This window comes from Perognathus longimembris, chromosome 14 (assembly GCF_023159225.1).
Source record: "Perognathus longimembris pacificus isolate PPM17 chromosome 14, ASM2315922v1, whole genome shotgun sequence".
NCBI lineage: Eukaryota > Metazoa > Chordata > Mammalia > Rodentia > Heteromyidae > Perognathus > Perognathus longimembris.
In genome coordinates this window covers 21,276,366-21,291,791 of record NC_063174.1, presented here as the reverse complement: position 1 = coordinate 21,291,791, position 15,426 = coordinate 21,276,366, and the positions used below count along the sequence as shown (strand labels likewise).

At 37.6% G+C, this 15,426-nt stretch overlaps 1 protein-coding gene across 3 annotated transcripts in view; it reads left to right on the top strand.

Annotated features, from left to right (window-relative positions):
• Window positions 1–6,925, top strand: part of Map4k5 (mitogen-activated protein kinase kinase kinase kinase 5) — an 87,151-nt gene extending 80,226 nt beyond the window's left edge. For all 3 annotated transcript variants that reach the window (XM_048362620.1, XM_048362621.1, XM_048362619.1), the window contains 3 exons: window positions 83–153; window positions 2,468–2,523; window positions 5,353–6,925. In XM_048362620.1, the coding sequence (XP_048218577.1) occupies window positions 83–153; window positions 2,468–2,523; window positions 5,353–5,440 (215 nt within the window). In that variant the 3' untranslated portion in view covers window positions 5,441–6,925. The remainder of the gene's footprint in view (window positions 1–82; window positions 154–2,467; window positions 2,524–5,352) is intronic.
• Window positions 6,926–15,426: the final 8,501 nt, after the last annotated feature.

Below are 15,426 nucleotides of genomic sequence, written 5' to 3'. Positions count from 1 at the left end.
GTTATCTTTATTAAAAACAGCTAAGGGGAATTTACAGTGACATGGAATGTTGTTTACTTTAGTTCTCACTTACCATTTTCAGTATGCCTTCAAGATAGTGTGTTGGCTTTTTGGAAACATGGGATGCAGGGTAAAAGCTTCAAGTCAGATGAGGTAAGTTTTCTCCACATCCTTCCATGACACCCACTAAGGAATGCTGAGACATTCGTTTTGTGTATTTTCTTTCTGAAGCTACCATCTTTGGTACCTTTAGTGCTCAGTATTTTCTCTTTAAATAAGTTCAATTTGGTTTTGTATTTTTAAATATGTAGTTCCCATAATGTATTTATATACTTTCATTTGTAAATATGATTATGACCTTGTTAAACCTGTAAATTTAATGAGCATTTTCCAAAGTTTATTTTAAATGATAAATTAATATGTATTGGATCACAGAACTAAAGAAAAACTAAGAACATAAGTGTAGTAAGTTTTTAGTAGGTTTTTTTTAGTAAGTATCAACTACATTGATGACGCTATTACTGTAAATGTATAATACCAATTATGTTCCAGGCTCTTCACAAATATTAGTTCATTTATGGCTCAAAATACTCCAATGGAGTAGGTATTCTTCATACTACCACTTTTACAATTTCAGAGTGGCCTAGTAACTTGCCTAGAGTCATAGTTAAGTGGTAGAGCCTAGATTTTTTTTCTTTTAAAGAAACAATTACATTGACAGCAGAGTTTATTTGTTTTGTTTTTGTTGCCAGTTCTGGGGCGTGGACTCAGGGTGTGAGCACTGTCCCTGGCTTCTTTTTGCTCAAGGCTACCACTCTACCACTTGAGCCACAGCATCACCTCTGGCCTTTTCTGTATATGTGGTGCTGAGGAACCAAACCCAGGGCTTCATGTTTTCGAGGCGAGCACCTTACCACTAGGCCATATTCCCAGCCCCTAGAGTCTAGATTTTGAAAAATTTTTAAATATATGTATATATAAATATATATAAGTATATATTAAAATATATAATAAAAATATATACAATATATTTTACAATATATTTTAAAATATATATATATTTAATATATATATATATTTATAGCTGAGATAAGCAGGATACATTTTATTTCAGAGATGGTATTCAGTTCCAGCCTTGAGGGGTGAATTCTTGATCTAACAGAGCTATTTTCTATTTGTGTGATTTTTTTTTTCTATACCATAGCCCCACATATTTGTGGACTTATCTTAAAGTTTAGAATCTTCTTCTACTGAATTTGTCTTTATTTTCATCCATACTTATTCATATAAGGCTAAACATTTCTACCTCCAGGAAAAATTAACTGTCTTTGAAATGTCAATTTATCAAGTTACTAACCATGTTACTAAAAGTCACCAGGTCCCTGCATTTGATAAAAATCTACAATCCTACTTACTTCTATAAGGCCAATTGTTCTTAAGTGCTATTTTTACTTTTGTTATCTTTTTATCAGAAATGTACAGAAAATAACCTGTTTCTCATCAGATCAAAATCCTATTTCCTCACTACATTTGTTCACTCATTGGCTGATGGTTCTGGGGATTGAACCCTCAACTTTGAACTAGGCAAGCACTCTGCCACCTACCTACATTCCTGGCCACTTACCTACCTACTTTTACCACAGCTTGTTCACCTTTCTTTCTGTTCCCAACTTTCGACTTATACCTAAAGTCTTAAACCTTTTCATAAATTAATAGCCACTCTAATCCATGTTTGGAAAAATCTCTGAACTTAATACCATGAAAAGTAGCTTCATCTAATATAGCCTCTAACTTGTATTTGGGGTCACATTTATTAATTTTGTCTTCTTCACTAGATTACAGACTAATTATTTTATAAAAGCCATACTGTGTTTGTTTGATTACCTTTAAGAGGTAACTTCACATAAGAACCCAACCACAGGTCCTAGTTTATTTGGGAATAAACTTCAGAAAACAAGTGATGAAATGAGGAATGTATCATGAAGGAGGAATAAAAACATTCATAACTAGTTCCCACACTATGTACAACCAGGGACCACTCAAGAATGGTGCAGAATGCACCAAGGGCTCTCTTGACCATCTCTGTTAGGGTTTCTCAGGATGCATTTCATTACTGAGGTGCTGCTGTAGCATTTCAGAAAACAGCAAGAAATATAATAATAGCAAATATCCCATTTACCTGACCTTGAGCAAGTTACCTAACCTCTCTGAACCTTAAATTCTTTTTGAATAACCTGATGATTATAGTTCATATCACAAAGAGTTCTTCTAAGGGAAATACTTGACCTACACCATATATTCTGTAAATAGCTGTTCTACTAACAGGCAATCACAGAAAAAACTCAGTATTTCATTTAAGGAATTGAGTCTGTTATTCTATTTAATAATTGCTCCATCTGAATAATTTTTAAATTGTTACCTAAGCAATCTGTGGTTAGATGTCACTCATAGGTATTTTCTTTTATAGGTTACCCAAGAGATTTCAGATGAAACAAGAGTTTTTCGCTTGTTGGGATCAGACAGGTAATGGTTTGGTTGTACTAATGAAGAGATTGTACTCTTACAGTCAATACAATGTAAAGATCTTGATTCCACAGGTAGTTATACTCAGCCAAGACAAAAGTTGGGAATATAGGTGTTTTATGTCCCTGGAACCATGAAAGAATTCCCAAGCCCTTTGTATTCATGTCTTCCCAGTGAATTACCTTCTGTTAATTATGAAGATGCAATTCCTGATACTTTGTTGGTTCCTCAGCTCGGTGTATTATAAAAGAATTTATGTAGCGTCTCTGTGGACAAAATAAATGACATCTTAAAAGTGTGCTATAGTAAAAAAAAATAGTGGTTTATTTCCAAAATCTATATTGTTTATCTTTATAATTAATAAAATGCTCATTTTTTCATGTTTTCCCACCAAAAATTGTTACTGCAGCAAAATTGGTTATACATATAGAACTTATAAGTTATAAGACATAGGTTGAAGACATTTGCTCTTTAGGTTTACACCATCATGATTTAAATATTAAGCATTGAGGAAGATAAGATAGAATGGAATCATGATTCAAAAAATGTTTCCAAAAAGTTTTATAAGAAGAAAAAGGGGGCTGGGGATATAGCCTAGTGGCAAGAGTGCCTGCCTCGCATACACGAGGCCCTAGGTTCGATTCCCCAGCACCACATATACAGAAAACGGCCAGAAGTGGCACTGTGGCTTAAGTGGCAGAGTGCTAGCCTTGAGCGGGAAGAAGCCAGGGACAGTGCTCAGGCCCTGAGTCCAAGGCCCAGGACTGGCCAAAAAAAAAGAAAAAGGGATATTTCTTTTTTCCTTTTTGCCAGTCCTGGGCCTTAGACTCAGGGCCTGAGTACTGTCCCTGGCTTCTTTTTGCTCAAGGCTAGCACTCTGCCACTTGAGCTACAGCGCCACTTCTGGCTGCTTTCTGTACACGTGGTGCTGGGGAATTGAACCCTGGGCTCATGTATACAAGGCAAGCACTCTTGCCACTAGGCCATATCCCCAGCCACGAAAAGGATTTTGAATAAGGATGGCTATCTTAGTAGAAAAGATAATCCCCAAAGCCTAGTATGACAACGTAGTCATAAGCATTCCAGCAAAAGAAAAACAATTTGAAGATAACTGTGTAAAGATCTCCAAAACTAGAGAGGCTCTTATGCAGGAAGGGCTAATTAATTATGGATCCTCCAGTGTTCCAACAGTATTTTAATGATACACAATCTGAGAGAATTCTGCCTAAATAAGGCTCATTGTCAGAAGCCATTGCTCCATTACTTTTAGTTTTCTCCTTGGTCTTTTTCCTTCTTGGTCTTGTCTTCCTACTCACTGTTTACTCCTAAAACTACCTATTTCAGACCATTGCCTTGTTGTTATCTTCTTTTTTTTAAATTTTTATTATCAAACTGATATACAGAGAGGTTACAGTTTCATACGTTAGGCATTGGATACATTTCTTGTACTGTTTGTTATCTTCTTACTTGAGTATCTCCTTTTGTGTGTGTGTGTGTGTGTGTGTGTGTGTGTGTGTGTGTGTGTCCAGTCCTGGGGCTTGGACTCAGGGCCTGAGCACTGTCCCAGGCTTCTTTTTGCTCAAGGCTAGCACTCTGCCACTTGAGCCACAGCACCACTTCTGGCCATTTTCTGTATATGTGGTGCTGGGGAATTGAACCCAGGGCCTCATGAATACGAGGCAGGCACTCTAGCCACTAGGCCATATCCCCAGCCCTTGAGTATCTCCTTGATTTTAAGATTTATATCTTAACTGAAGTCTTTGTCTTAATTTTTAAAGTGATTGAAATTTGTTGTTTTTAAAACAACAAATTCTAGGAGAAAATTGCCGAATATATCAAAATGCTAATAGTGATTAGCTCTAGGCAGTTACATTACAACTGTTTTCCTCATTTCTGTAATACATGATATGAAGTATATTTTTATTACTCTAATTATAAAAGTAATGAAAGTAACAAAAGTATGCTAGTTGTACAAAATTCAGATACTAACTGGGTGCTGGTGGCTCATGCCTGTAAAACTAGCTACTCAAGAGGCTGAAATCTGAGGATCACATTTCGAAGCCACCCAAGGGCAGGAAAGTCTGAGACTTACCTCCAATAAACTACTCAGAAAAAGAAGTGGTGCTGTGGCTCAAGTGGTAGAGCACTAGCCTTGAGCACAGAGAAGCTCAAGGACATTGCTCAGGCCCTGAGTTCAGGCCCCACAACCAGCAAAAAAATAAATACAGTACTCTCCAGAAATTTGATATACTACAAAACCGTAAAATATAGGTGCAGTACATCTCGCCATCCCTTTCTAGGATTTCTTCTGTACCCATTTTCATATTGTTCTGAAACCCCTCTTCTCCTTAACACATGACACTTGACTGTTTTTCTTTCCCTCAAATCTCTGACTTGTCACTTTGTTCAACAAGTAAAGGAGAAGGGTCCAATTTTAGAGCATTTACTTTCAAATACATTGAAGAACAATTATGGATGAATGACTCTTAGGTTTTGTTGTATTCTGTCAGCACTTCTACCTTTCCTATTTGAGTAAATTCCTTAAGCATTGTTGTATCCATTGTTGACAAATATGCTTATGTATATACTTATGTATATTGGTTGTTAGTTGGAGTAAGGATGATGATGAGACTCCCCAAGTATTTCAGTATTTTACATTCAATAATTATTCAGTTATGCTTTAAGCTAAAAAGTGTAATAATGAAATTTTGTATTGCTGATGTTTATGTACATCTATGAGAAAAATTCTTTTCTGGTTTGATGTTGAAATTTGAAGCATGAATTCTGTCTTTACTCTTAAGCAAGCCTTTTGTTTTGCTTTAATTGCAGGGTTGTCGTTTTGGAAAGTAGGCCAACAGAAAATCCTACTGCACACAGCAATCTCTACATCCTGGCTGGACATGAAAATAGTTACTAAGCAACAGAGACCCATCCTAAGTGACAGGAAAATGAATCTGTCCCACTGGAAGCAAAATGGTTTTAAGGAAATTCAAGAGACAGCAGTATGATTTGCTTTAACTGTTATGGGTTATGTCTCAAATGATCTGTACATTAGGGTTGAATTCAATATTTTCTGTAGCTGGAAACAGCTAATCTATCTCTTGCCACTGTGTGGTGGTCATATCAAGTTTGCTTAATAAAAGCTATGAGACAAATAGTCCTCTAGTTCCAGGAAACACAGTCTTTTTTAAAAAAATAATAATGTTTGTAACAAGGGTGCCATGGTATTTTTAAGTAACTCATGTGATCATCTCTGGAAAGATTTAGTGACCAGTCTGTCATTTTATGCCATGCCTTATTCTTAACGAACACAATTTGATAAAGAAGTGATTTGACAAGCCTTTCGCTTTCCATTGGCCATTCTGTATGTTTGTGTAAAATAGAATATTTAATCCTTATTTATTAATCTCTTGCTGGAGTGGTGTGATATATCTAACTTTTAGAAAAGGAAGGTTGCAGAGCAGCTTAAAATTTTTATAATGTATAAAATTTCTCTTTATCTTTTCAGACTTTAAAGAGTTAGAGGCAGTCTGTGTAAGAATTCAAAACATATGCAGTTTTCATTTAATGAAGTATTTTATAATACAATTTCATGCGAGATTGCCATAAAAGGGAGTTTTGTGTTTTCAATTACAAATAGTTGTGTAAAGACCATGCAAAAAATATTAATGATGTTTGAAATATCCTTAGAAAGGTCTGAGTATATCTAGGTGTGACTACCATGTGTATGTATTCTTGACAAGCAGTATAATGTATCTGTGACTTTTTTTACATTAGGGATAATGTGTAAGAAATAATCTTCATATATATTGTCATCCCTAATGTAGAGGAGAAAAGTATTTAACTACCCTTGTAATGTATCTTATACTATGCCAGAGGGAAACTGTAAAGCAATTATACTTGTAATCTTGGGGGTTTCATATATGTGAGCATTCATTTTGAGTAGGTTTAAGGGTGGGAGGGGAAGTCTTTAAATGGAATCTCCTGATGGGATAGTATAAAGTATTGTTGAAGCCAATATTCCAAAAATATGAAAGGGTAGGGCCATTTTTTCAGTATGTTTTTCTTTTGCTATTAATACTCAAAAAGTATTACATTGGTACCTGTTGTCTTAATGCATTTAAGAGCAGTTAGCATTGAGATAATAAATGGGCTAACTGCAGCAAAACTGTAATTCTCACTAGGTCTGTAGGAGGAAAGCAGTGTAGCTGTCTCATTCACCCTTTAGCAATTGTGTGAAATAAGTATTATTGTCCCCATTTTTCAGACAAGGAAATAAGGGTTTTAACAAGGTTAGTGATGCCCAATTCTTACAGGTTAGTGATTGAGCCAGACCATGAGTCTTCTGACTCTATTCTTTTCACTATGCAATATACAAACAATAAAACATTACACAAGTGAACTATCAAGTATTTGTTCTTTAAAAAAATGTTAATATGGAAGTGGTGCTATGGCTCAAGTGGTAGAGTTCTAGCCTTGAGCTGAAGAGCTCTGGGACAGTGCCCAAGCCCAGAGTTCAAGCCCCATGACCAAAAAAAAAAAAAAAATCAAAATCAAAAAATGTTCATCTATGACCTTAGTATGTGGCTGTTTGTATGAAATATGTTAAATGGATCTTCTGTATTAAGGGATATTGGCTACAATAGGCAGCATAGAGGCCATCCTCAACATGGAAAATTGGTGCAATATAAAAACCAACATCCTCCTTTTCTCACTGGACCCGGGCAGCCATCCTCCAGGAGCAGCTTTTCCACGAAGGCTGGCCACTGTCAGCAAAAATACACAAACAAGATCCTAATGTTAGAGGTTTACTGATTATAAACGCTCAGCTAGATAAAAACAAGCTGAGTGTAATGGTTTGATTCCCCACAAACATCCAGAGCTTGCTTGCACATTTAATCTTGTGCTATTAAAAAATGAATACATAACTAAAAGTTAAATCTGATGAAGGTCGCTATATGAAAAAAGAGGAAACAATTCAGCAATGAAGAACTCTGAGGAAACAGACCAGCCAGATAAGAAAAATGTCGAAGAAAGATTATACCCTAAGGGAGACATTGCAACCATGAATCAAGAGCAGATACTTTTAAGAAGAGCTTTCAGAAAACAGAATGTCTTGAAAATAATATCTAGAGTATAAAATTGAAGGTTCTCAAAATGAGAAATAAATACGCATATCAAAAAACAAATGTAGAGGGCTGGGGATATAGCCTAGTGGCAAGAGTGCCTGCCTCGGATACACGAGGCCCTAGGTTCGATTCCCCAGCACCACATATACAGAAAACGGCCAGAAGCGGCGCTGTGGCTCAAGTGGCAGAGTGCTAGCCTTGAGCGGGAAGAAGCCAGGGACAGTGCTCAGGCCCTGAGTCCAAGGCCCACGACTGGCCAAAAAAAAAAAAAAAGAATTGTCCTGGAGCTGGAGGCCTGACTCTGTGGGAGAGCACCTTCCTGGCAAGTGTGAGAACCTGGGTTCAAACGCCAGGACTTTAAAAAAAAAAAAAAAAAAAAACAAATGTAGAGAAAATTAGTAAGTAGCCTAGGAGGACCAACACCCAATTTCTAGGCATTCCAAAACAAAAATGCAGCATAAACAAAAGCATTAGTAGCATACTTCAGAAGAAAAAAAATTCCAGTACTGAGGAACATTTGAGTCTAGATTGAGAGAGCACAATGGGAAGAAGTCATGTAGTAAAACACATTAGGAAATTTCAAGGGCCCTGAGATGAAACTGCTCACATCTCCAGAGAAAAAAGGCAAACAGGTCACATGCCAAGGAATAGGAATTAGATTAACATATTTCTACAGAAATAATGATTTCAAACTAGTAAAGGAAATTTTTAACCAACATTCTGTGACTAAAGGTAAGGGTAAATAGAGACAGTTGTAGTCCTCATGTTTTGTTTTGTTTTTTTTTGCCAGTCCTGGGGCTTGAACTCAGGACCTGAGCACTGTCCCTGGTTTCTTTTTACTCAAGGCTAGCACTCTACCACTTGAGCCACAGCCCCACTTCTGGCTTTTTCTATATATGTGGTGCTGAGGAATCGAACCCAAGGGCTTCATGTATGCGAGGCAAGCACTCTACCACTAGGCCATATTCCCAGCCCCAGTCCTCATTTTCTTTATCTCCTGTGCACTTGTCTTCAAGAAGCTACTGAAGGAAGTGGGGGGTTTTTTTTGGTGTTTTTGTTGTGGTGGTGGTTTTTTGCCAGTGCTGGGGCTTGGCTTGGACCCAGGGCCTAAGCACTATCCCTGGCTTCTTTTTACTCAAGGCTAGCTCTCTACCACTTGAGACACAGCACCACTTACAGCTTTTTCTGTTTATGTGGTGCTGAAGAATCGAACCCAGGGCTTCATGCATGCTAGGCAAGCACTCTACCACTAAGCCATCTTTCCAGCCCCAGGATGTGTTTTATTAAAAATGAATAAGGTTTAAACCAGACAACAGTGTCTCACTGTAACTAACCCTAGCTACTCAGGAAGCTGAGCTAAGGACTCCAGCTCAAAGCCAGCCTTGGCAGAAAAAACAGATTCTTACCTCCAGTTAATCAACAAAAATTAGAAGTGTGGTTCCAGTGGTAAACACTAGTCTTGAGTGAAGAAGCTAAGCAAGTGTATGCCCTGAGTTCAAGCCCTATTACCGGCATAAATAGTAAGTAGTAAATGTGTAAGCCAAAATGCTACAGAATGTATTCAGCACAGGGCAGAGATGAAAATCCCCACATTATGGCATGGTATGTCCAAAGGTGACCACCACACCAACCACGAGAATATATTAAAGCATATAAAGAATATCCTGGGCAATACTATTTCAGGATGACCAACATCTCATTAGCATAAGAATTACACAATTGGCCTGAGAATATATATGGCTTAGTGGTAGAGTACTTGCCTAGCATGCATGAAGCCCTGGATTCAATTCCTCAGCACCACAAAAACAGAAAAAGGTGGAAGTGGCTCTGTGGCTCAAGTGGTAAGAGTGCTGGCCTTGAGCAAAAAGAAGCCAGGGACTGCTCAGGCCTTGAGACCATGTTCCAGGACTGGCAAAAAATAAAAATAAATAAAAATTACACAACAATCAATGATAAGTTCCTCCTAAAGACCAGAGAAAAAGAATATTAGGAAGGCTATTTTAGAGATCCCAGAAGACACAATTGAGGGACAAGATATTAAGATGGAAAATGAGAAAAATAAACAGTGGTCTTTCTTGAGGTCATTGTGTAAATATTGGGATCTTGATTCCACCAAGTCCTCTTAAAAAGCTATTTACTCCCACAATTTATCTCCAGAAAGACAATTGGCTTTATCTACAGACTCACTCCTACTGGTCAAGTTGCTGCCAAGAGCATTGTCTCTGTGAACTTGGAGCACAGTTGACACTTGGGCCAAGTAGGCTTGGTCAGAGAAAGTTAAAAGGCAAAAAAATGATGAGAGTATGAGATGAACTGTGCTACGATGGATCTGTAGATTGTCTCAAGTAACAGAAATCAAAGATGGATGGAGATGTTTTCCAAGACCCCAGGATTCAGTCAGGTGATTTTTATTTGAAGCAAATTTTTAAGATTTAAATCAACTGACAACTCCTGGAAAGCAAAAGATAGAGGAAAGAAAGAATAAACTAGGATCAACTAGTGCTTGAATAGCATGTGAACAGTGAATGTTATTCTAGTCAAATTACAACATAATTGTGTCAGGACAAGACGAAATAGAAAAATTATCCAAATCCTCATTTTCCATAGTGGAAAACAAAATTTGTTACTTAAAAATGCTTTTAAAGAACTAAGAATGTGGCTTAGTGGTAGAGTACTTGCCTAGCATGCATGAGACCCTGGGTTTGATTCCTTGGTACCACATAACAAAATTTAATAAAATTAAAAGAAAAGAAAAAAGCTTTTAAGCTAGGTGCCAGTGGCTCACACCTGTAATCCTAGCTACTCTCTCTCAGCCTAAGGATCATGGTTCAAAGTCAGCCCAGGCAGGAAAGCCTGTGAGACTATTTTCTCTAATTACCAAAAAAAAAGACAAGTGGAGCTGTGGCTCAAGTGAGAGAGCCACTAGCCTTAAGCAAAGAAGCTCAGGGACAGTGCCCAGGTCCAGGTCCTGGTTTCAAGCCCCAGGACCAGTACAAAAAAATAAAAACCTGGATACCAGTGTCTCCTTCCTGTAATCCTAGTTCAGGATGCTGAGACCTAGTGGATCACAGTTCAGAACCAGCCCAAGCAGAAAAGTCTGTAAGATTCTATCTCCAATAAACCAGAACAAAAGAAAAGATTACGTCAAACTAAAATGTTTCTGCACAACCTGGAATAAGTCAACAAAGGGATAATTTATGGAATACGAGGAAATATTTGTAAACCCATGCCTCAGAAATATATGAGGAAGCTGGGCACCAGTGGCTCAGGTTTGTAATCCTAGCTACTCAGGAGGCTGAGGATCTCAGCTCAAAGCCAGTCCAGGCAGGAAAGTCTGTGAGACTCTTATCTCCAATTAATCCCCAGAAAACAGGAAGTGGAGCTGTGACTCAAAGTGGTAGAGCACTACTAGCCTTTCGCGCAAAAACTTAGGGACAGAACCCAGGCCCCGAGTTCCAACCCTATGATCAGCCAAAAATACTGTGTGTGGCCAGGTGCTGGTGGCTCACACATGTAATCCTAGCTACTCAAGAGGCTGAGATCTGAGGATCTCCCTTCAAAGTCACTGCAGGCAGTAAAGTGTGAGACTCTTATCTCCAATTAATCCCAGGAAGTGGCACTGTGGCTCAAGTGGTAGAGCTCTAGCCTTGAGCTGAAGAGCTCAGGGACCATGCCGAGGCCCAGCGCTCACGCCCCACAACCAACCAAAAAAAAATTTGTGTGTGTGTGTGCATATATGAACATATGTGTGTGTGTGTGCTATATTCAGTTTTTCATGCCTGTAACCCAACTATTTGGAGAGGTGCATTAGCAGAAGCATCGTGATTTGAGGCCAGCTTAGGCAAAAAGTAAAGAACTCTCCCCCCTCCATCTCATTCAACAAGCTGAGCATGGTGGTTTGCATCTGTTATCTGAGCCAACCAACACATAGTCCAGACCAACCAGGAAAATAAAACATGAGGTCTTATCCAAAATACAAAGCAGAAAACCTGGAGGTATGACTCAAATGGTAGAGTACCTGCCTAGGAAGCATAGGGCTCTGAATTCAAGCTCCATTAACACCCAAAGTAAAGAAGAACCAGAGATGTAGCTCAGTGGTAGATCTCTTTCCTGGCATGTAAAAAGTGCTGGACGTGTGATGCAGTAGGTAGCATAAGCATGAGGCCTAGCATGTGTGAAGCCCTGGGGTTAAACCCCAGAACCACAAAAAAGTATAATACATGCAACAATTACATATACATATACACATACATGTATTTATATTCACATACACAAATATATATGTATAGTTTTGTATATGTAGTTTTATGTATTTGTGTACATGGTAAATATATATATATGCATATGTGTATATAACTTCTGTCATCTCCAACATGAATTAACTTGAAGGATGTAAGTGAAATAAGTCAGATACAGAAAGATTAACTATACAATTTCACTTTTCGCAGAATCTAAAAAGTTGGAATCACCACAGTAGAATAGAATGGTAGGTACCAGGGGCTAAGAGTGAGGTTATTATATTCTAATAACTCCTAGATCTGATAAATATTTTTGACAAATAATCTATAAAATCAGCATTCAAAACTCAGTAGCTTTCTCTTATATGCCAACAATGAACAAGCTGAGAAAGAAATAAGGAAAATAGTCACAATTAAAACAACCTCAAAAAATAAAATAGGAATAAATTTAACTAAAAGGAGGTGAGGGGCTGGGAATACGGCCTAGTGGTAAAGTGCTCGCCTTGAAAACATGAAGCCCTGGGTTCGATTCCTCAGCACCACATGTATAGAAAAAGCCAGAAGTGTTGCTTTGGCTCAAGTGGTAGAGTGCTAGCCTTGAGCAAAAAGAAGTTAGGGACAGTGCCCAGGCCCTGAGTTCAAGCCCCAGGACTGGCAAAACCAAAACAAATAAAAGGAGGTGAATGTTCTCTGGAAAATCTAGAAGAAATTGATTCATAAAAGCTACCAAAACTGGCAAGACAATATAAGCCACCTAAACATATCAATAAGAAAAGAAGCCTGAAAATTGGAACAGTAATAATCTCTTAATAAAGAAATTCACAGGTTTGGACAGATTTACTACCAAATTCTAACAGAAGAACACCAAATGTGCCTCAAAGTATTCTATGAAAAGAAGGAATGCTACCAAATTGACTCCATTCCAGAATTACATCCATTCCAAAACCAGATAAGGACATGACAAAAAATACACACCAAATTACTAGACACAAAGATTATTATAAATGCAAACCAAATTCAGCAACACATTAAGAAAATCATCATAGGAGGGAAAAACTAGGAGAGAAGGAAGGGGTGACATTGTCCAAAAAGAAATGTACTCTTTACCTGACTGGTGTAACGGTAACCTCTCTGTACATGACCTTTATAATAACATTTTAAAATGTCTTAAATAAAAATACACAAAAAGAGAAATCATCACAATCAAGTTGGTTTCATGCCAGGAATGCAAGGAAGGATAATTTGACATATGCAGATCAATAAACTTAATACAACACAAACAGAATAAAGAACAAAATACAGAAAAAGCCTTTGATAGGATTCAACATTCCTTCATGATGAAATTTCTAATGAAACTAGAAATAAAACAAATGTGCTTCAATGAGATAAATGTATACAATAAGCCTAAGGCCAACGTTATACGAAATGGAAACAAAACTGGAACCATAACCTCTAAAGTCAAGAAGACGTGGGTGTCAGTTCTCCCCACTTTTATCCAATACAGTCCTTAAATTCCTAGCCAGAGCAATAGTAGGAAATGAAGTCAAATCCCTATTTTCAGATTATGTCCTATACTAATGACTGTCAAAAAGACTAGATCTGATAGGCTGAGGACATGGCCTAGTGGCAAGAGTGCTTGCCTCGTATACATGAAGCCCTGGGTTCAATTCCTCAGCACCACATATACAGAAAACAGCCAGAAGTGGCGCCACGCTGTGGCTCAAGTGGTAGAGTGCTAGCCTTGAGCAAAAAGAAGCCAGGGACAGTGCTCAGGCCCTGAGTCCAAGCCCAGGACTGGCCAAAAAAAAAACTAGATCTGATAAACATTTTTAACAAAATACTCTATAAAATCAGCATACAAAAAAAAAAATCAGTAGCTTTTGTTTGTTTGTTTTTCCTGTCCGATCTCCTACATCCTGTATCCTAGCTTTTCTCCGGTCACCATGGTGTCCCAATTCAGCTCTCCATTGGAGCTGAATTAGTTTGTTGATGTGTTTTTGTTCTTCCTTTCCCCTCTGGCCTGTTTCCTAACTGTGTTAAGTATATTTTCTGGCTGCTTTTAGTTCTGAGACACCACAGTTCAGGACAGGTAGTTGCCAGCTGGCTATTCAAGACTCCTTTGTCAGCCTTAAAAAATAAAATAGGAATAAATTTAAGTAAAAGGAGGTGAACTTTCTCTATAAATCATTGACAAAGGAAATTCATGCTAAAAGAGAAAAAGACTTCTTATGCTCATGGATTCAGAATTAACATTGAAAAATGCCTATGGTCAACAAAAACAATCTACAGGTTCCGTGCAGTTACCATAAAATCTCCAAGGTCTTTTTTTCATAGAAATAGAAAATTCATCCTAAAGTTCATATAGAGGCACAAAAGACACTAAATAGCCACAGATATACTGAACAAAAAGAAAAATGCTGGAGGTATCATAATACCTGACTTCAAATTGTACTATAGTATCAGTAACAGCACTGACACAAAAACAGACACATTGGTTAATGGAAAAGAACTGAAGATCCATAAATAAGCCCAGAGAGCTACAGCTATTGATTTTTGACAAAGATGTCAAAAACATGTTGGAAAGAAGACAGCCACTTCAACAATAATGTTGGTAAAACTATATATACATATATATATATATATATGTAGACACATCTCACCCTGTATGAAATTAATTGAAATAGTTCAAAGATCTAAATGTAATTTTAAAGACCTAAAACTCTGAATCTAGAAGAAACTAGACTACAGGAAAACATACTTAAAACCCTTGAAGATAAAGGCATAGGTAATGCCTTTCTGAATAGGGCTCCAGTTGCTCAGGAAATAAGAGCAAGAATTGACAAAGGGAATTGCATCTTTTTTTTTTAATGCACAGAAAAGGAAACAATTATCAGAATCAGGAGAAACATACAGAATAGGAGAAAACCTTTGCCAGCTATTCATCAAATAAAGGATTAATATCCAGAATATACAAAAGCCCCAAAAAATTAAACACCAAAAGAACTAGCAATCCAATTAGTGACTGGGTAAATGAATAGGTAATTCTCAAAAGGTTCAAAATTCTTAGCCATAAAGGAAATGCAAAGAAAAACAACATTGAGATTCTATCTCACCTCAGTCAGAATGGCTATTCCTAGAAAATAACAAATGCTGGATAGGATGCTGGAGAAAAGGATTCCCACTATTTGTGTAAATTAGTGCAGCCACTATGGAAAACAGTATGGAAATTCTTCAAAAGACTAAAAATAGGCCTGGCATTGGTAATTTACATCTGTAAGCCTAACTACTTAGAAGGCTGAGATTGATGATTGTGGTTGTAGGCCAGCCTGGGCAGAAAGTTCAGCTCTGAACGGAGAGCTGGGTGGGGTATCATGTGCATGCTAGCAACAACATAAAGCCTAAAATATATGGATTGCAGCCCAGGTGTGCCCCTAAACAGGAAGAAAAAGCTTATCTCAAAAATAGCCAGAACATTAAGAAAGGGCTGGAGGCCTATTTCAGCAGTAGAGCGCCTGCCTAGCAAACTAGAAGCCCTA